Source organism: Lacerta agilis, chromosome 9 (assembly GCF_009819535.1).
Source record: "Lacerta agilis isolate rLacAgi1 chromosome 9, rLacAgi1.pri, whole genome shotgun sequence".
Lineage (NCBI taxonomy): Eukaryota > Metazoa > Chordata > Lepidosauria > Squamata > Lacertidae > Lacerta > Lacerta agilis.
Window position 1 is genome coordinate 54830161 of NC_046320.1, and position 21086 is coordinate 54851246.

Consider the following 21086-nt stretch of genomic DNA (forward strand, 5'->3'; position numbering starts at 1 on the left):
TAGAAAGTTCATGCTGGTTCAAAAGATGTTAAGAAGCGATCATGGAATGTATACATTTGAAAATGCTTTGGAAACCAAAATCCACCCCCCCCCCCATTCACAGTCAAATATCACCCCAGAAATTTGACAACCCAACTCTGGTTTCTATCTACTGAAAGGCTGTTGTTTCAGAATGTTTAGCCTGAAGTTTGGGCAACCAGACAAGTGGAACAATGTTTTAAGACACATTAACAGTTATATGACGAAACAAGCAATCTCATCCACTATGGTTTGTAAACCAACCCAACAAAGCCTGCGGCTCATTAACACTGCAGGGAGACACAATGTATTTGATGCAGATATAAATTCAGATGCTAAGTAAGGCAACCTTGTGTACTGCTTTAGTCAAGAGTTCATCAATTTGAGTGGTGAATTTGAAGCTTATATTTTTAAGAGGACGTGTGCTGACAGCCCAAGACTGGATGGTGTGCAGAGTCAACTCTCTTGTGCAATATTTCATTCTATGGTTATTTAAGCCCTCTTTAGAATACCCAAAGAGAGCTGGTTTCCAAGAATTTTTTAGCTCATGCCTATGAAATGTATATATTTACTATTATGTAACTGTAACCTACCGCTATACCTTTGGAAATGCAACTTTCAAGCAATATGCAAATAAACACACAAGCCACTGTAGACACAAGCATTAGCAAAGGAGAAATGTGTTGCTTGAATATTGATCCGCTTTCCATTTTTGCCTACATAAGATTTTCAAGTGGAGAAAAAGAAATGCAAAGCAGCAGAACATTAATCAACGAAAGCAATATATTCCAGTCACATACTTCCAGAGCACTTGCAAGATAAAGACAAGCTCAGTGGTTTTACATTACACTATTAAGAATTTTTCTTCAAAGGTAATGGAGGAAATGTCGAATCAGGCAGATTGAATTTTAACACAAAATGAAATGAGAAAGTATAATGTAAAGCAAAATTATTTTTAGATACAAACAATGGTATACACACACACACACACGAGATAAGATAACAGTTCTACATACCTCTTGTGTTTCTACTTTTATATCTCAAATTAATAAATTAATAAATACCATGTGGTGCAGTGGTCTGAGTGTTGGGTTGGGTCAGGGGTAGCCAGGGAGTAGCTCAGCTAACATGGCTAATAGCCAGGTATGGTGGGAGTTTAGTCCAACAACATATGGAGGACACCAAATTGGCTACGCATAGGCGAGGTTGAAAGATTGAAGCTTGCACAAGGCACAGAGTGAGCTCCTGAAATCCCCAGATCCAAACCTGTCTTCTAGTTTTGTTAAGCTTTGAGCTACCTGGATGAAGGATGGGATAAATACACTAAACAAAATGTTGAAGTGTGGACCACTCTCCTTCAGCGTTCCAGAAAGCCAGCCACACCTCCTTCTGGTCACTCAATTTAATTTGGCCTCCCCAACAGACACTCAACATTTTGGGACTGCTGAGCATGCTCAGTCCTCACTGGGCCTTGTTGTTGTTGCCCTGTTAGGTTTTGTTTTCTAAAGGATGGGTTGCTAAAATTTTACCCTCCAGATGTTGTTGGACTAAAACTCCTATCACCCCTGACTTTTGGCCATGCTGGCTGGGGCTCCTAGGAACTGGAGTCCAACCGTGTCCGGAGGGCCCCAGGTTAGCCACTTGGTACTTCTGCAAACCTTGGAGCTCCCCCAAGCTGCTCACCAGTGGCGCCATTTTGCCTAATGTTCTGTCAGCACTCACCACCTGAGTTTGTTATCAGAAGGAGTGGAAATTCCAGGCTATGATTTGATCTTACAAATTCTCACTTACACCCATAGTCATGACTATGCAAAAGAAATGGCATATGGACCAACAACCACAAGACTTCCTTCATCAGTAAATATATTCTTGGGATGGAACAAATGTCGCACCAACGTGACAGGCATACACACCCAGTCTGGGAACACTTAAGGATTTGGGTGGCAGAGGACTCATCGTGTTTGAACCATCCTTTGCTGACAATGCTATCATTCCGTAAAGTGGAATCTGTATCTTACAAGATCCCCTTTACTTTTTTTTTTATGAATTTTTTTATTTTCCAGCAAATAAAATACAGACAAGTTGAACATACAATATTTTACAATATTACATAAAACTCCGTCAAGTTTTCTGACTTCCCTCCTTCTTTTCTCTGGTTTTCTAACTTCTCGCTACTTCCTCGCTTTTTCTTATTTCCGTTTATTTTACTAACTTGTTTTCCTCACTTTGTCTTAACATGTCATCCTAGTGCAAGAATTCTGCCAACACCCGAAAGTGTTACCGATTTTTACAGTCTTTCATATAATCTAAAAATTTACCCCACTCCGATTGAAACCTTTGGTCTCTTTGATCTCTTACTCTCCCCGTTAATTTGGCCAATTCTGAATATTCCCATAACTTTGTTTTCCAATCATCCACCGAAGGTAAGTCTTTTGATTTCCAATACTGCGCCAAAAGTATCCTTGCTGCTGTAGTTGCATAAAGGAAAAACCTTTGGTCCTTCTTTTTTATCTCATTTCCAACTAAGCCAATTAGAAAAGCTTCCGGTTTTTTTATAAATGTATATTTAAGTATTTTCTTTAGTTCATTATAAATTACTTCCCAATACTGCTTGATTTTATCGCATGTCCACCACATGTGGTAGAAGTCGCCGTCCTTCACCTCACATTTCCAGCATTTCTTATCGTAACTTCTATACATTTTTGCTAGTCTTACCGGTGTGAGATACCAGCGATACATCATTTTCATGATGTTCTCCTTCAAAATTATGCAAGCAGTGAATTTTATGTGTTCGCACCATAATTTCTCCCACATTTCAAATTGAATATTATGACCTATATCTATAGCCCACTTTATCATTGTTTCTTTAATTTCTTCATCTTTTGTGAACCACTCTAATAAATAATTATACATTTTGGATAGTAGTTTCTCCTTTCCTTCTAGTATTTCTTCTTGGAATTTTGATTTTTTCTTATCGAAATTGTGTTTTCTTTTATCCTCATTAAATAAATTGTACACCTGGTGGTATTGGCTCCACCCTGTCAACCTTTCCGCCACCTGATCATAGGTGGAGCTGCGGCCATCGTAGGATCGTGGAATATTCCCTCTGGGAGTTCCAGGCGTACCTGGGGGAAAAGGGGTCGCGCAAAGGCTAAGCGGACCCGATCACTTCAAGGGGGGTTACCTTGAAGACCAGTGTACCCGGCAGCGTCGCTAGCTGCGCCCCCGAACCCGAGGTTTGAGAGCAGACGTCGGGAGAAGGGCGGAAAGCGGACGCAAGACGGGGACATCGCACCCCCCCAGTGGCGCTAAGCCTCGAGATCCAGATGAAAGCAGCCCGCTTCCAAAACAAAAGAAAGAAGACAAAAGAAGATCAGGGCAACGAAAGAGATCGCAGTTGCTCTTAATTCGAGAACGGTTAAGTGTGCAATTTGGAAGAGAGCAAGAGACGCAAAAAGGGAGTCCGTCTCTTCTCTGGAGTGAAAATGGCGCTGGGCATGATTGTGCAAGACGTCTAGAAGATAACGTTCCTGCAAAGTGAGTAACTTTCCTTTTTGATTGACCGCCCGGGAAGCTTGCAGATCGGGTGGATCAAAATATTATTATAAAACAAGATCGGAAAGAGTAGAGTATCGCAGAAACCAAGAAGGTCCCGTGGGGGGGGAAAGTAAGAAAGAGAAAGAGACTTTAAGAAAGAGACTTTAAGTTTGGTTTGTCGCTGGGACGCGGTCGCGACACGGCTGAAAAAAGGACAAAGGGGGAGACGTTGTGGTATGGTTGGAGAAAAGCCACCTTTGATCCTGGGATAGCTCTGTGGTGCTTTTTAAAGCATATTTCAAGAAGTGTTATATCTTTGGAGAAGATCGGCCCCCCCCCTCCAGCACGTAGGAAGAATAACCGGCAGACGACGAGAAGATATATAATCTTATTCTTGGCTTTTGTTCAAAACAGAGGGGTAACGACCTCTCGGATTACAAACATCGTTTGACCTGACGCTGGGAATTAATACCGCTTTAATTTGTTTTGAAACACTACAAGGGAAGCAGAGAAATAGCCGCCGGACTGAGCTGTTGGGGGAGCTTTCAAGGAGGGAGGGAGAGGGGCTTTATTTTGCAGGTTTGTTTTTCGTCTTTTGTGGACTGTCTTTGTATTCCGATGACTGACTTAAAGAGATTTTAGGGGAACTGCTGTCTTTGGAAGGTTATAAAGTAGCGGGAGAGGAGAAGAGACTGAAACAAAGAAACTGAAAGTATCTTTAAGACTCTGGTGAACAAAGAAATCGAAAGTAAAGTAAAAGGACTGTTGATCCGAGCATAGACGCTCTCCAATAACTATCTATCTGGCGCCACCTTCAGGCCTAAACGAGACTGTAGGATTGATTGTAAAGTGAACGAGATTGGAGCCCCCTGGTGGTGGAAAATAATCATTGTATATTAGGTTTTGAATTAAAATTGGAATTGGTTATTGTAATAAGATGAAAGGGATTAAGGGGAGCGCAACGCCAGGTGATAGAAGACCCTCAAAGCAGGAGGAAGGAAAGGAGTGGGAAGGTTTATTGGCAGAAATTGAAAAAGAGATAAGGCAGAGTGAGCAGAATATTGAGAAAAAATTGTAGATCTGAAGGAATCTATGGATGAGAAATTTGAGAAAGTAGTGGGAGAGCTAACAGAACAGTTAAAAGAGCTGTCCACTAAATCCAAGACGATAGAAAATTCAGTGAAGAAAGTCCAGAAAGAAGTTAAACAATCAAAAAAAGACACAGAAAAAGTAAAAGAAGAGATTGGAGACCTAAATAGGGCCCAGGAAGAGATGCTGGACAATATTGCACTGTTAGAACTGAGGCAGAAACAACTTAATCTCAAATTTCGTGGGATTCCGGTGGAAGCCAATGAAAATATTAGACAAAAATTAGTGGTGGAACTGGCCAGATGGCTAGACACCAAACAAGAAATTATAGAATACTCAATCCTGAACGCCTTTAGAATAGGTGTGAAGTCGGCAAAAGCAAGAGCGAAAAAACTGCCAGGTGACTGCCTAGTAATGTTCAATTCGATGGACATTAGGAATGAAATATTGAAATTAAGCCACTCGCAGAAGTTGATAGTAGGGGGAAGGGAAATCATCATCTATAAAGAAATCCCAACAAGATTTTTAAACAAGAGGCAACCATACCATGCGCTGGCAGGTATTTTAAGAAGGAAAGGGATAAGCTTTAGATGGGAATTTCCTGAAGGACTAACCTTTTACTTCAAAAGCAAGAGATATAAGATCAAGAGTGAGCAAGAATTAAAGAAATTCACCAGAAGATACCCAAAGGAGTTGGGACTGGAGGAGGATAAGAAAGGAAAGAGGAGGAGAGAAACAGTAGAGGGCGAGACGGAAGTAGGAGCAGTAGGAGGAGCAGAAGAAGAGGACGAGGTAGAAGAAGGAGAAGGAGAAGGAAGTGGACAAGAAAGTGAAGAAGAAGGAGAAGAGGAAGAGGAAGAAGAAGAGAAGAAAGAAGAAAAGGAAGACAGCGCAAATACCTAAAAGAACTTGACAAGAAAGTTGTAAGATCATAAAATCGGAAAGTAGACATGATTTTAAAGGTTCAATCGTGGAATATAAATGGTCTAAACAATAAATGTAAAAGAAATAAAGTTGAACATGTTTTGATTAAAAAGAAATTAGATGTCATATGTTTGCAAGAAACCCACATTGCCAAAAAACATAGGAAAATATTAATAAACAAAAGACTGGGTCTGGATTTTGCGACAGCGGATAAAAAGAAAAAGCGTGGGGTGGTTTTTTATGTAAAACACAAGTTGGAACCCAAATTAATATATAAAGATGAGGAGGGGAGAGTGATAATCGTACAAATTAAATGGCAGGGTGAGAAACTGTTGCTGGTAGGAATATACGCCCCAAACAATAAGAAAGCCAAGTTTTACAAAAAACTTGAGGAAATCCTACTTGAACATGTTGACCAAAGGCAAATCTTAATGGGAGACCTAAACGGGGTGGTAACTCCAGCAATCGATAGATCATCTAGAAGCACGGGCTCCGAAGGGAAATTACCGAAGTCTTTTTTCACGTTGATAGAGAATTTAAATTTAATAGATATATGGAGATCCAAACACCCAACAACGAAACAGTACACGCACTTCTCAGAGCCCAACCAAAGCTCAGGAAGAATAGATTATATTTGGGCCACCAAGGGAGTAGTGTCAAAAGTTAACAAAATAGAGATCCAGCCAAGAACCTTATCGGATCATAATGCCATTTATATGGAACTAAAAGGAGAAGGTGCCAAGAGTAGGTGGAGGATGAATGAGAATATATTTAATGATGAAAAAGTGGTTGAAAAAGCAAAGAAGGCAGTGAATGACTACTTTGCATTGAACACAAACGAAGAAACAGATCTAAACACAATTTGGGATGCCAGTAAGGCGGTGATGAGGGGCTTCATGATTTCACAAGATATTGGTATAAGAAGAGCAAGAGAAAAAAAGAAGGAAGAAATATTGAAGGCATTGGAAGACAAAGAAAAGCAACTAATTCGGAAACCAAAAAATCAAGAATTGAAGCAGAGTATCAAGTTGCTAAAAAACCAATTTGAATCGATGATCAATCAAGAAATCGAGTGGAAGTTAAAATGGTTAAGACAAAAAATTTTTGAATATGCAAATAAGACAGGGAAATTATTGGCATGGCAATTGAAAAGAAGACAGGAACAGGGTATAATAAATAAAATTAAAAAGAATGAAGTAATAACAGATAATCCAAAGGAAATTAGAAATGTATTCCAAGATTTCTATAAGAATTTATATCAGAAGGAGCAGGAGGAAGATGAAGAAATAGACCGTTATCTGGAGAAAAATAAACCAAGGAAAATTTCAAAGGAAGACCAAGAACAGTTGAATATTCCAATATCGGAAGAGGAGCTCAAAAGTGCAATACAGAAATTAAAAGGGGGGAAAGCCCCAGGCCCTGATGGCATATCGGCTAGGTATTATAAGGACTTGGCACCACAACTAGTTCCAAGGATGTTAGAATTGATGAATAGGATTCTAACCAATGGAAAAATACCAGACTCATGGAAAGAGGCTTTTATTACAGTAATCCCCAAACAAGGTACAGATCTGACGAATGTGAAAAACTACCGACCGATTTCCCTATTGAACCTGGACTATAAATTATTTACAAACATATTGGCTGATAAGATTCAAAAAGGTTATGAATAAAGTAATTCACAGAGATCAAAATGGGTTCCTACCAGGTCGCCAAATGAAAAATAATATAAGAACAATTGTGGACCTGATAGAATATTTGGATTTGAAAATTGATAAAAAGGCAGCACTAATTTTTATTGATGCCGAAAAGGCCTTCGATAACGTATCTTGGGAATTTTTGTTGAAGGTATTGGGAAAGATGGAGGTGGGAGAAAATTTTTTAAAGGGAATCACGGCTATTTATAAAGAACAAACAGCGAAATTAGTGGTTAACGGAATACTTTCAGACAAAATTAGAATTACAAAAGGCACAAGGCAGGGTTGCCCGATATCGCCACTTCTCTTTATTATGGTTTTGGAAATCCTGACAAATAAATTAAGAGATACAAAAGAGGTAAAAGGAGTGAAGGTCGGTAGGAGGGAATTTAAAGTTAAGGCATTCGCGGACGATCTGGTTATGACTTTGGAAGATCCATTACAAAGTATGGGGAAAATGCTGGAAGTGATAGAGGAGTTCGGTAATTTGGCAGGTTTAAAGATAAATAAGGAAAAGACAAAAATGTTGGTTAAGAATCTGGACAAGAAGGAAATCGAAGAAATACAAAAAGAGCATGGTATTATGATGGTGAAAAAGGTCAAGTATTTGGGAATTTGGTTGTCCCCCAAAAATATAAACCTATTCAGTGATAATTATGAACCAATCTGGAAAGAAATTAAAAAAGATTTAGAAATTTGGAACAAATTAAATTTATCTCTGTGGGGTAGAATAGCATGTATAAAAATGAATGTATTACCGAGAATTCTGTTTTTGTACCAAATGTTGCCGGTAATTAAGGGAACGAGCCAGCTAAAAGGGTGGCAGAAAAATCTGACAAAATTTATCTGGCAGGGCAAACACCCGAGAATTAAGCATAAATTATTGGTAGACAAAAAAGAAAGAGGGGGGTTTGGAATGCCAGATATTAAAATTTATTATGAGTCATCTTGCCTAGTCTGGCTGAGAGAGTGGATAATGCTGGAAGATAAGGAGTTGCTAGACCTGGAGGGCTTCAACAACAGATACGGTTGGCACTCCTATCTCTGGCAAGACAAAGCGAAGGTTCACAAAGAATTTTTATCACACATATTTAGGAGACCATTATATGAGGTGTGGCAAAGGTACAAGGACTTACTAGAAAGAAAGACACCCAGGTGGCTTTCACCCACAGAGATAATAACGATAAAAAAGATTTACACGGAAGATGAAAAATGGATAACATATCAAGACCTGTTAATTGAATCAGAAAAAGGATGGAAAATACAAGATCCCCTTTACAGAAAAAAAATACATTTGTATCTACACATACCTTGTTAAGATGGGAGGAAAAAAGAGAGAAGTTGCATATAACCATTTGAAAAGCTGTTCATCTGACTGCTGCAGTCAACACTGCTGCATTCCCCAACCACCACCACTGCAATGCTTCAGAGGCAATAAATCAAGGGGTGGCCAAACTCTGGCTGCTGCACAGATCAAGTGCAGCTCATGGGAGGATTTAGAAAGTAAAATTTAAAAGCCTCTTACTTTGTTATCAGGCTGGTGGCCACAATAAAAAATTATTCATCCTCCTCGCTTACAGAGTTAAAGTACCACGTGAGGCAAAAGCTTTGAACCCAGAGAAGCAGCAGCAATGCAAATGGCAAAACTGAATAAACAATCACACATCAGGGTGGCGGATGATGAGGAGGAGATTTGAGGAGCAAAGGATAAACCATGGCAATGACAGCTTTTAGTAAGCAAGGAAGAAAAGCTATGAAAACAGAACTCTGGTATGATTATCAAGCCAGTGTGGGTGGGGGATGGAGAATCTGGGTGCACCTTGAACATGTGAAGATCTGGCTCCTCAGCTCTTTAGAGTACATTCCTAACCCCATTTACCTGGGAGTAGGATCTACTGAATTTCATAGGACCTACTTCTGAGGAGACATAGTTAGGACTTGCAATGTTAGTCTATTTACTTTGGGTACCACAGCTGTAAAGGAGGAAAGTGCAGCTTGTTAAATTGGAAAAGGTATGGAAATGAAAGGGAAATGCAGCAGCGTTTTAGAAGGAGGATAGAAACCAGTGTGCATTTAATGTATTATTCATAGAGCTATCATCAGATCACAGGAACTGTCATTGATGCAATCCTCAGCCCTGGATGCAGATTGAATGAGACGGAGGTGCCTTGGTGCCCAGCCTTGCCTGCTTCAAGAATCATCTCCTCAAATGGTAGGTGGCAGCTACCACTGGCCCCTTCTGGCAGTAGTCGGTGGTAAAGCACAGAACAGGGCATTTTGGCTGGACCAACACAGTATCTATTGGTTCCTAATTTAGCCTAGCTGCTGTCACATGACAGCAATGGGCCCAATAAAGGTCTCTTCGCAGCACCAGCTTGGGAGCCGCCATAGCAGAGGGCCTTTTTCTCTCTTCTACACACAACCCAGCCACCTTTCGCTGTGGCCAGCGTGAGAGTAGCAGGACTGTGGCTATGGCTATACTGCTCCACTACGTTCCCCACTGCCAGCTAGGGGTTTAAGAGCAAAAGAAGAGCTTCCTGGATAGGGCCAATGGCTCATCTAGTCCAGAATCCCGTTCGTACAGTGGCCACCCAAATGCCTGTTGGAAACACTCAAGACCTGAGCACAACAGCACCCTCCCCTTCTGTGACTTCCAGAAAATGGCATTCAGAACCATTAATGCCTCTGATAGCAGAGGGCAAACCAGTAACCATTGATATCTTCCATGACTTTGCCCATTCTTTTTTTTTTTAAGCAATCCAAGTTGGTGGCCTCCTGTGGGAATGAGCTCCATAGTTTAACTATGTGTTGGGTTTGGATTGCATCCTAATACTATGAGCTTTACTCAGGGCTTTTTTCCCAGCTGGGACTCACTCACTCTGTTAAAATCTTCATACATTTGTAAATGATATTTTTTTTTCTGAAAGAGGGGAACCCTTTCTTTCTTTGGCTTTAAATTATGCACCCATGTGTTTCAGCAGGCAGCACTGCAGAATAATTATTTTCTCTTGTGAGTGTGAAGAGCAAACAGAGGTTTGTCTCATTGATTGATTGATTGATTGACTTTATATACCGCCCTATACCCCAAGGTCTCAGAGTGGTTAATGAAAAAGATCATACTATATAAAATCAAAATAAAAACAATAACCCAGTAACCCCCCCCCCAAAAGAGCCACATTTTAAAAGGGTATAGGATATTGATTAGGTAAACCAAAGGCCTGTTTAAAAGGGAATGTTTTTGCCTGGCGCCTAAAGGTGTACAGTGGTACCTTGAGTTACAAACGCCTCAGGTTACAAACGCTTCAGCTTACAAACTCCGCTAACCTGGAAGAGTTATCTTGAATTGAGAACTTTGCCCCAGGATGAGAACAGAAATCGTGTGCCGGTGGCGCAGCAGCAGCAGCAAGAGACCCCATTAGCGAAAGTGCGCCTCTAGTTAAGAACAGTTTCAGGTTAAGAACGGACCTCCGGAACGAATTAAGTTCGTAACTAGAGGTACCACTTTATAATGAAGGCACCAGGCGAACTTCCCTGGGGAGAGCATTTCACAGACAGGGAGCCACTGCAGAGAAGGCCCATTCTCGTGTTGCCACCCTCCTGACCTCTAGAGAAGGAGGCATCTTCTGGGATGGGTCCTGCTATCCAGAGTTTTTGCAGGTAATTGTATCAAAAAGCATTTAAAACTTTTTTTAAAAAAAAACATTTTAATCTACAACTTTTTAATCTATCATGGGATGCCAGTGTGCCTTTAAATACTGGAGGCCACTGAGAGTTCCAAGTAGGAAGAAGTTAGACAGCTGGAATTAGACCAGCTGGGGTCAGAGTGACCCAAAAGGCATGGGAATTATATAAATTGCAATCAGTTCCTTTAATAGCGAACCACACAGATGAGTGCCTATGTGGCTGCAGCCTGGAGCCACAGAGAAATGAGATGGAATTATTTGCTTGACAGAATCATTGTGGGTTGCAGGGGCAAAAAAATTATAAACCTCAAATGCAGCCCAATGGAAACATAAGAATAGCATGGTGGACCAGGTCAATGGGAAACCTGTATGCAGGACCCTTCTCCCTTCCAGCAAATGCCATTCAGAAGCACACTGCCTCCAACCGTCTGGTTTTATTGATTATACCGACAGGAAAGAGCACAGAAGGTCTCCGCAGTTAGCTTGTGAAAGATTATGGTCCTTGTGATTCCGGACTTCTTCCATGCCCCGACATTTCTGTTTTGCTACTTGGTCGTTACATTTTTTGAAGTACACAAAAGTTAATACGGAAAATTTCAGGATCCTCTCATAAAACCAATATTGACTGTGATGTAACGCCCCCAAATATAAAGCTTCATATGGTCCATTTTCAAAATTTCATCCCTGAGGTGGGAGGAAGTGTCCTGATTTCCCTTTTTGCGCTCCAGCTGTAAAAGGGGGGGAAACATTACTTTTCTTCCCACCAGAGAGATAAACCTATGAAAATGGACCACATGAAGCTTTCTAATTCGGGATGCAAATATTTGAAGTGTGTCTTGCCACAGACACATTGTCAAAACAGTCCCTCCAACACAAACACACACTCCCCTTAATTATACTCCTTGAAATATGTCAAGGCCCTATAGAGTTTTTTATGTTTTTTAAAAAAGAGGGCATCAGTAATGCAGATTTTTCTCCTGGATTGAATAAGTAGCTCATTTAATATTTATACATTGTTTGGACTGCTCAAAAACTGTTTACCTGGGAGCTTATATTCTAATTAGTTTATTTAGAAAAGTGCTCACAGGTGATTAGGAAAAAATGCCAGTTTAATAATGAACCTCAAGAGATTGGGCAGGGGGGCTATCCTCTTGGGCTGCCCAATCGCCCTGTCTGTTAGAAATAATAGCTCTCCCTCTTCCTCAGATTAATTCAAGGGAGTCAGTGGAACCACTTCAAAGACAGAAGCAATCTATTAAGCTAAAACCATTTTGCAGATAGAAAAAAGTTAATGAGAAGACTTCATAGAATGGGAAACAACAGCAGCAGAGCTGGGTGCCATACATAAAATGCACTGAACAGCAAAAGAAGCATATTTGTTATTAAGAAAAGTGATGAAAGGACTATTTATGAAGGTTCACACAATCCTTTTGGACAAAAACCAGTTGCCCACATTCTGCTGCCAGATGGGGTCTGGCTTGATTGTTACTGGCCCACTTCAGAACGTCTTCTGAAACTTCATGCACCCTAGTTGTAGCATGAAGCTCCTGGCTTGCATTAAGCCTTAAACTCCCATTATGTCAAAACTTGGAAATTCTGGCTTAATGTCATTTAGCAAGCAAGCAAGCAAGCAAGCAAACAAACAAACAAACAAAGCATGATGCAATACAAGCCAGGATCTTGATAGTGAAGCCAGTGTGCAATTGGAGGGGAGCAAGATGGAGGGGGAAAGGGGAGGAGTTTGGCCCCAAGGCTAATTCTTGGCATCATAAACTCAATGGCCCAGTTCAGAAAGTCTTTCCCAGTTTCATAAACCCATGTCTATGAAGCCTTGAATGACTGCCCTAACTGCGCCACTGGCTCAACCCAGATGTTAATTCCTGACATTATAAACCAATGTTTCCCAAACTTGGGTCTCCAGCTGTTTTTGGACTACAATTCCCATCAATTCCATGACAACTGGTCTTGCTAGTTAGGGATGATGGGAGTTGTAGTCCAAAACAGCTGGAGACCCAAGTTTGGTAAGCACTGTTAAACCATGGTTTATGAAGGCAGCCATGTCAAGCCTAAACTGGGCCACGTGAGTTCTGTAGGGGTGCGCAACAGTTCCTTCCCATGGGGAACAGGAAAATGTCTTCACGACACCCCACTGGCAAATAAAGAGCTCCCCTGCGTGTGAGGTGTTGCCCCATACATTTCAACACAGGAAACAAAGCTGCATGAGTTTTCTTTTTCACATGCAAAATTGCTCGCTCCATTGGAATGAGGGCTTCTCCCCTCATTTGCTTACAGTAGCCCTATGTGCTTGTACATATACTGCACATGAGGATCTGAACAGGGACAAACATATATTCACTACTCTGATATTTACAATCATTTTGCTAATACAATGGGAAACACTCTTTTTACCTGTAATTAAAATAGCAACTTTTCTTGCGTACTGGTTTTAACATTATATATATATATATATATTAAAGAAGAAAATCCTAGGTGTATAGTGTATTTAGAGAAAAGGGTTTCTTAGGATTTTTGTTTACCATTCTCATTGCTATAGTTCATCAGCATGCCACAAAAGACAGTCATGAGCTTCTCACTGGCTGGATCTGTTTTACTGCACAGTGACCTTAAATGGTCTATTACAATCTCTGCCCCACCTGCATGGTCAACTGCGCTTCTGCCCTCATCTGTAAAAAAAAGAGTCAAGTTAAAAATAAAATTAAAAAGGCACTTAAGAGTTCCAAATATAACAATAGTCATAAAAAGTAGATGGGTCTTGGATAATTAGCGCAACTGTAATCACAGCATGGACTGGGCAAAGTATTTACACAAGTGCCTAAGGGATAGGCTGCTACACAGGCACCTTATTTTAAGGGCAATTTCTTGCAAGACATAAACCTGGGGAGAATCCCAAGGCCCATCCTCTCCAGGAGGCCCACTCAACCCTTCCATCATGCCACCAGCTCTTGCGTTATTTTTTCTCCAGGCAAGTGTGCTGAAGGACTGGGAAATCATTCCTTCACCGGGAAGGCAGAAGATAAAGAGCAGCAATCCAGTACGTTTTCACTTGGAAGTAAATGCCACTGAACTCAATGAGACTTGCTTCTGAGTAGACACAGGATTGCATTGGTGTTTCCTCAGAGCCAAACACAGATAGATGCTGCTTCATAGCAAAAGTTTGTATGGCAACTATGCTTGAGGACCATAAATCAGGTAGACTCTGCCACCTTTTTAAAGAGTTAATCAATTGGGGGGAATGGAAATCCACAAAAAGCAGCCTTTCCCTTCTGTCCATGGGAGCCAAAAGTATTCTGTTCCATGAATGGAATTCCACTCATTCATCTCTGGATCCAACCTGATAAAACTAAATTTGGGGAGAGGAAATTGTTAGAGAGAGTTTGACTGCAAGCTCCATGTTCAGACCAGTAGTGTATATCTCTCTTGAAGGGAAAAAAGCACACTGTAAATTGAGAATGCCACATGATGCTAATTGCAGGCTATCTGCCCTCCCTTTCTGACCCCAAAGTCCCAGAGTATTCCACAAAAAATGCTCAGTGATCCCCAGTCAAAACAAGTTCAGAATGTGCTTATTCTTTCCTTGACTGTTACCCTGTCAATTTTAGCAGCCAAGTGAACTCCCACGCAAAACATGTTTCTCTAGCAGCTTGCAAGGTGGTGGTAGTTGTTAAAAAAACCCGCAATAGGTTTTTTTTAGAAAGCAAACAACAATATGTACTGCTTGCTTGTAAACACAACAAACTGCTTTCTCAGCTTCAGTTTGCATCACTACAGTTCCCAATAGAATTCGTCTTGAGAATATTTAAATTTGGTGCACGTTGTTCTTAAGGTTTGTGGTTAAGCTCAAGTGATGAGAAATACCACAAAGCGATGAGAAAGGTATAAACTTAATATTGGAAATATTGGGGGGGGGGGTTGAGGGGCAAGACAGCAGCAAGGTCAACATGACACAAATGTTAGCAGCAGAGCCAATTCTGTTGGTGCACTGCAAAGGCCTCATTGCCCCTCCACTGCTGCATAGTATATAATGGAGTACAGTGGTGCCCCGCTAGACGAAAATAATTCGTTCTGCGAAAATTTTCGTCTAGCGGGTTTTTCGTCTTGCGGAGCGGCAATGACAGCCGCGCTCCGCAAAACGGAAAAAAAAAAAGACGAAAATTTTTCGTCTTGCAAGGCAGCCCCATAGACTTTTTCGTCTTGCGGGGCAGCCTTCCGCTAGACGAATGCCTTCGTCTAGCGAGTTTTTCGTCTTGCGAGGCATTCGTCTAGCGGGGTACCACTGTATCAGTTTTACATTCATTTGTTGGGAACAGAGTCTATTCATAACTGAATGTTTCAGCTAATAGTCATTTAATTTTCCAGACTCCTGAACTCTTCTCTCCATCTCACCTTCTCACAGGTCTGACTACTTAGACATACACCAATGTGGTTGCTATTTATTAACAATTCCATTTACTCTCAGGAACAGTCAAAGAGTTCTAACTCCACTCTCAGCTCCACTGTTTGTAGAAGGACTTGATAGAAACAAAGAAAACACTTTCTACAACTGTATTCTGCCTCAGATGGCCAAGGAGATCATTTAACTCTGAAAAGAAAAGGGTGAGGTTTAAATAAAGTTTTTCAATGTATATACTTCAGGGATATATAAAATAACACAGTTCCCTTTAGACACAATAAACTTCTAATTCCTTTAAAAAGGGGACACTGGATGAGTTTTTGTTGTCTCATCTCTTCAATCTTACTGAACTACTGGAGCAAATCTTTCAAAATTCTGTTATTCTTGCTCCTTTCAATTTTTGTGAAGGAATAGGTTATGCTTTTTTTTTTAAAAAAAAAATAATCATCTGTTAATGTGCTAAACTTTATGCAATGCATTTCTCAGGAGTGAACCAATTAGCTAAACAAACATTTGTGAAACCAATAAATATGAGCATATTTCGCCACCACCCCCAGAGATGAAATTAAAAACAAAGCGAGGCTCATCGTTCCATTATTTTTACTGAGCAATTTGGACTTTTGTGCATCACTGTGGTGGATCACTTTTAAATTATATTTCTCAGCAGGATGCATTTAATAGGACTGGAGAGCAGCAGAAGGAACAAAAATTGTTCCTTAGAAGTATAGTTTTCCATAAACCTCAAGAATATACCAGGAACAAACTCAGTTGGTCTCTAAGGTGCTACTAGAAAGAATTTTCGATTTTGTTTTGACTATGGCAGACCAACACGGCTACCCACCTGTAACCTCAAGAATATTTTACTCTTCAAAAGTCTCCCAAAGCAGCCCTGTAGAAGAATTTTACATCCCCAGAAAAATATTTCCAGTCCTAAAGAAGAGTGCCCTGAAAACCTTTACTTGATGAGGATTTAGTTATTCTGTTCCAGTTGCACATATTAATGGTGAACTCTCAGGGTTGTTTCATCAGCTTTAATTCTAAGTCAATGGTTGCTTTTGCAAGTTTCTAGCATATATCTAAAATCAGAACATTGGGGGGGGGGAATTCATATGCTTGCAAACAGAGGGTGTCTCCAGAGTTTCAGATTTGGGGCATGTCAATAAAACCTTTTCACGCTGCCAGACTAGACGTGGGAGTGGCTTTTCGAAGCAATGAAACCATAAAATCTTGTTAAGATGCGGTTCTCAGATATCAATGCCAAATAACACAAACTGAAAATCAAACACGATGAGCCCGCAGTGCAAATATAATACATAGTACCACAAGGTCAAGGAACCTCAGGCCTCGAGGTCAAATGCATTCTACACACACACACACACACACACACACACACACACACACCGACCTCTCTGTCTGGCGCTTTGGACTCTCCCACAGCCAGCCCCTCTCCTCAACTGCCCCATATCTCCAAAGGCCACAACCTGCAGTGGCACTGCAGAACACTCTCCTTCTTGCCTGCCTAGAATGTGTCCTCAAATTCTGATAATGATTCTTGCTTGTCTGGATGGAGGATAGAGAGGGGTGCATGTAGAAACTATGCTGTACAAAGGTGAAATGTAAATTTCTTCATGCCATGACTGGGGGGAAGAAGAAGAAGAAGAAGAAGAAGAAGAAGAAGAAGAAGAAGAAGAAGAAGAAGAAGAAGAAGAAGAAGAAGGCCTTTTGTTCCCTCTTCTCAGGAAAAAGAGAGAAAGAGGCAAAACTTGTTCCCATGTTTTCCGCCAATGAGTTATGTTTTGGGCATTTCCAAAAGTCAGAAATATCCCATGGTTCTAAAGAACTGGTGTCCACAGTTTTCTATCCTGCTTCATGTTTGCTCTATTCATAGCAGCCAGGATACATCTGAGACAGGGATGGTCCAGAAGTTATTCTGTGCAAATAGTGGGTGGGTGGGTGGGTGGGTGTTAAGCCCCTAACCCCAATGCGAAGTGTTAGGCTAAAGCCGATGCACTCATTAAAAATTCACTGTATAGTTAACTTAGAGTGCAATGTATACATGTCTACTCAAAACCTCCTCGTGTTTGATGGGGCTACTCCCAGGTAAAACAATTTGGGTATAGGATTACAGTAAGCAGGTTAGATGAAAAGCAACTGAAGCCTTGAAGCTGTGCCTAATTACAATGTGGTGTGATAACTTTTCTCTCCATTATGGTAATGTATGCAAATGCATAATAATGAATTGCTGAGGCCACTGTTGCCCTGCTTCCATTCACCGGGGGGGGGGGGGAATCAGTCATGCTTTTATCCAAAGATAATCAAACTGCTAATTATAATCTTACTTGTCTACATTATATTGTGATAGGGCTAAGTAATTTTAACTACAGCTTTATAAATAAAAGTTTCAAGAAAGAGAATGTACAAATCAAAATTAATTTGCAAGAGAGAGAATAATCTGCTTCATCCACAGGCACTAGGTAACAAGCTCTGAATGCTTCGAGCACATATCCCATTAATGTATGCACTGACACATTTTGTATCTGCTGTCCTCTTTAAATAGTCTTCGGGGGTGGTCTTTGTAGAGCATGCCATCTATAGCAGTTATGTCTGTACATGGTCTCTACATTCAATTAAAAATATCACACTCTTCTCAACAAGGCCAGGGAGAGAAGAGCACAGAGTGCCATCACTGTAATGTTATACTGTTCGGTATACATTCCCCAGTGACCAGGAGAGGCTCAAATTAATTATCAATACACAACTTCCATGGTCTTTTTAGAGTTTAATGTGGAAGGCAGGTGAAGTGAAAGGGAGGTACGTATTGTTGTAAGTTTAAGGGCCAGAGTCTGTGGGTGCAAGTTACTCATAAATCCTGGAATTAGTAAAAGTCAGAATTGATGAAGGTTTTGTTAATCCATGGTTTCCCAAGTAAAATCAAGTTCACCCTGGGTTGTTAGCCCTGTTTAAAGGAACTAGTCTAGCATCCTCTAAGAACCAGCTTTAAAGAGTAGGGGGCACAGACTTCAAGTTATGCATTTGCACTCAAAATGCACTTTTACACTGCCTCACACTGAGTGTGACTACGCAGCTTGAACTTGGGAACTTCGGTAAAACATAGTCTTTGCCACTGATCCATAAAGCGTCCCTTTATTTCCAGACACTTAGGTGCAGGTAAAAGCACACCTACTTTTAAGGCTGGCTTGCAAAGGAGTGAACAAAACAAACCAAAGGATAGAAAGTGCTGTGGTACCTTAGAGACCCTGATGAAGTCACCAATTGAACATTTAGTCTCTGGGGTGCCACATTACTTACCAGGAAAGATGAAGAGTTATTTTGTGCAAAGAAAATGGGGGGGGGGGGGAAACCTTGAGTCTCTCTCTCACTTTCTCCTGCCCTTGCTGTTCATTCAGCCCCTATTTGAAGAGCCATTCCTTCTGCAAGGAGGAGAGATGCTTTCATTGAAAAAAAATGTAAACAAATGAATATTGTTCCTCCACTTCCCCGCCTTGTTCACTGCTGAGATCAAAACAATGTGCAGGAAATTAGAAGGTGTAAGGCCAGGAAGCTTTGCCAGCAGCTGGTGGGGAAACCCAAGTCCTACAGATGTCCTAGAAGCTGTAGAAAGGATGCTTCATTTACATCCCATCTTTTCTCCAGGGAGAAAATATGCTGGCTCTGAGTTAGTCCATATTCTTAGGAGCCCACAGTGCAAATATAATACAGCTAGACCAGCTAGAGCCCTCAGTGGCACCTCATGTGCTATGGGTCTGGTACCTGGTCATCATAGTCAGTGTCAACATAACGGCAGGTGTGGAGGACTTCCTGGTCCTGAATTGGGTAACTGTGCCCCTGAAGGACCAAGTGCGCAGCCTGGGAGTCATTTTGGACTCACAGCTGTCCATGGAGGCGCAGGTTAATTCTGTGTCCAGGGCAGCTATCCACCAGCTCCATCTGGTACACAGGCTGTGACCCTACCTGCCTGCAGACTGTCTCACCAGAGTGGTGCATGCTCTGGTTATCTCCCACTTGGACTACTGCAGCACGCTCTATGTGGGGCTACCTTTGAAGGTGACCCAGAAACTACAACTAATCCAGAATGCGGCAGCTAGACTGGTGACTGGGAGCGGCCACCAAGACCACATTGAAAGACCTACATTGGTTCCCAGTATGTTTCTAAATGGCCTCGACTCAGTATACCTGAAGGAGCATCTCCATCCCCATCGTTCAGCCCGGACACTGAGGTCCAGTGCCGAGGGCCTTCTGGTGGTTCCCTCACAGTGAGAAGTGAAGCTACAGGGAACCAGACAGAGGGCCTTCTTGGTAGTGGTGCCCGCCCTGTGGAACGTCCTTCCATCAGATGTCAAGGAAATAAACAACCATCTGACTTTTAGAAGACACCTGAAGGCAGCCCTGTTTTGGAAAGTTTTAAATGTTTGATCATATTACTACTACTACTACTACTACTACTACTACTACTACTATGGGAGCCGCCCAGATGGATGGGGTATAATAATAATAATAATAATAATAATAATAATAATAATAATAATAATAATCACCATCCTTTATCCTGCAATGTGACTTGAAAAGCCCCCAAATGAAACTCGGATGGGCCTGAAATTGGCAACCACCTCAACTAAGCAGACAGTTACTCAAGATATGTATATTTAAATATTCTAAAACTGTGCTAGGCTAGGAATTCTAATTCTATTCAGAGCAGGGTCAGAGAAGATTTCTTGAAGAAGAAAAATGTTAAAAGTATATTCCACACAATCCCAAGCATCAAGATAGTTGAATACCAACAGCTAAATACTAAGAACAGCTTCTTCCTCCTTTTGTCAAGATGCCAAATGCTAGGGTAATTTAAAAGATCTCTGCTTTCAAGAAATGCTCATATTTCAGTTGTGGTGAGCCTTGGAGCAAAAAGGCATTTCATAAGAATTAAGTGATTACTAGGAATGTAAGAAGAGTCCTACTGGTTCCATCAAGTCCAGCTTCTCTTCCCCCCAGTGGATAACCATCAGCTGCTGGGAAGCCAGCACCAGGGCACAAAGACAACAGACACCATTTAATGCTGTTCCCTGGCAGATGATTATCAGTAGCACAATGCTTTATGAATCTGGAGTGTCCGCATGCCCATGGTAGACCTCCCCTTTGCGAATCTGCCCTTTAAAACCTTCCTGTGACAATGAATTTCATTAATTATGAATTTTGTGAAGTAGGGCTTTCTTTTGTCTGTACAGAGAACATATCTACGTACATCCACTAGTTGAAATGGCGTCCAGATGACAGGAAAATAGCACATGTTCTGCTGTGTTTTTTTTTTGGGGGGGGGTACATGGATGCCATTCTAATCATATGTGATTTGTGGCTGACAGTATCAAAATTTGACAAGAAGGGTCTGCCACCATTGCTAATGGAAAATGTCCATAAACAAATAAGAATCATTTTCTGATTTTAAACAAGAGAATGATTTTTGTAAATATGGTTAATTTCTGTAATTGACCTGGAATTTGCATTTTGATAATGTTGATGGAAGTTTTATAAATGTATATGTGACCACAAACCGGGGGCCTCTGCAATGCTGTAGCTGCTTCTCTTACAAATACTTTGGATTGAGACTAGTCACACTGCCTACTTGCCACTCTCTGAACAGAGCATAATATTTCTGAAGCTTTACATATTGTGCTGGGCGTCCATTGTCATTTCCATGACAATGAAGCTGAAAAC

General features: G+C 41.0%; 1 protein-coding gene across 6 annotated transcripts in view; it reads right to left on the reverse strand.

Moving 5' to 3' along the window:
• Positions 1 to 21086, reverse strand: part of RAP1GDS1 (Rap1 GTPase-GDP dissociation stimulator 1) — a 100459-nt gene that overhangs the window by 23781 nt on the left and 55592 nt on the right. For 5 of the 6 annotated variants that reach the window (XM_033160488.1, XM_033160486.1, XM_033160485.1 and 2 more), the window contains one exon: positions 13486 to 13632. The exons of the other annotated variant lie outside the window; for it this stretch is intronic. In XM_033160488.1, coding sequence (XP_033016379.1) covers positions 13486 to 13632 — 147 coding nt within the window. The remainder of the gene's footprint in view (positions 1 to 13485; positions 13633 to 21086) is intronic. 6 annotated transcript variants of the gene reach the window in all.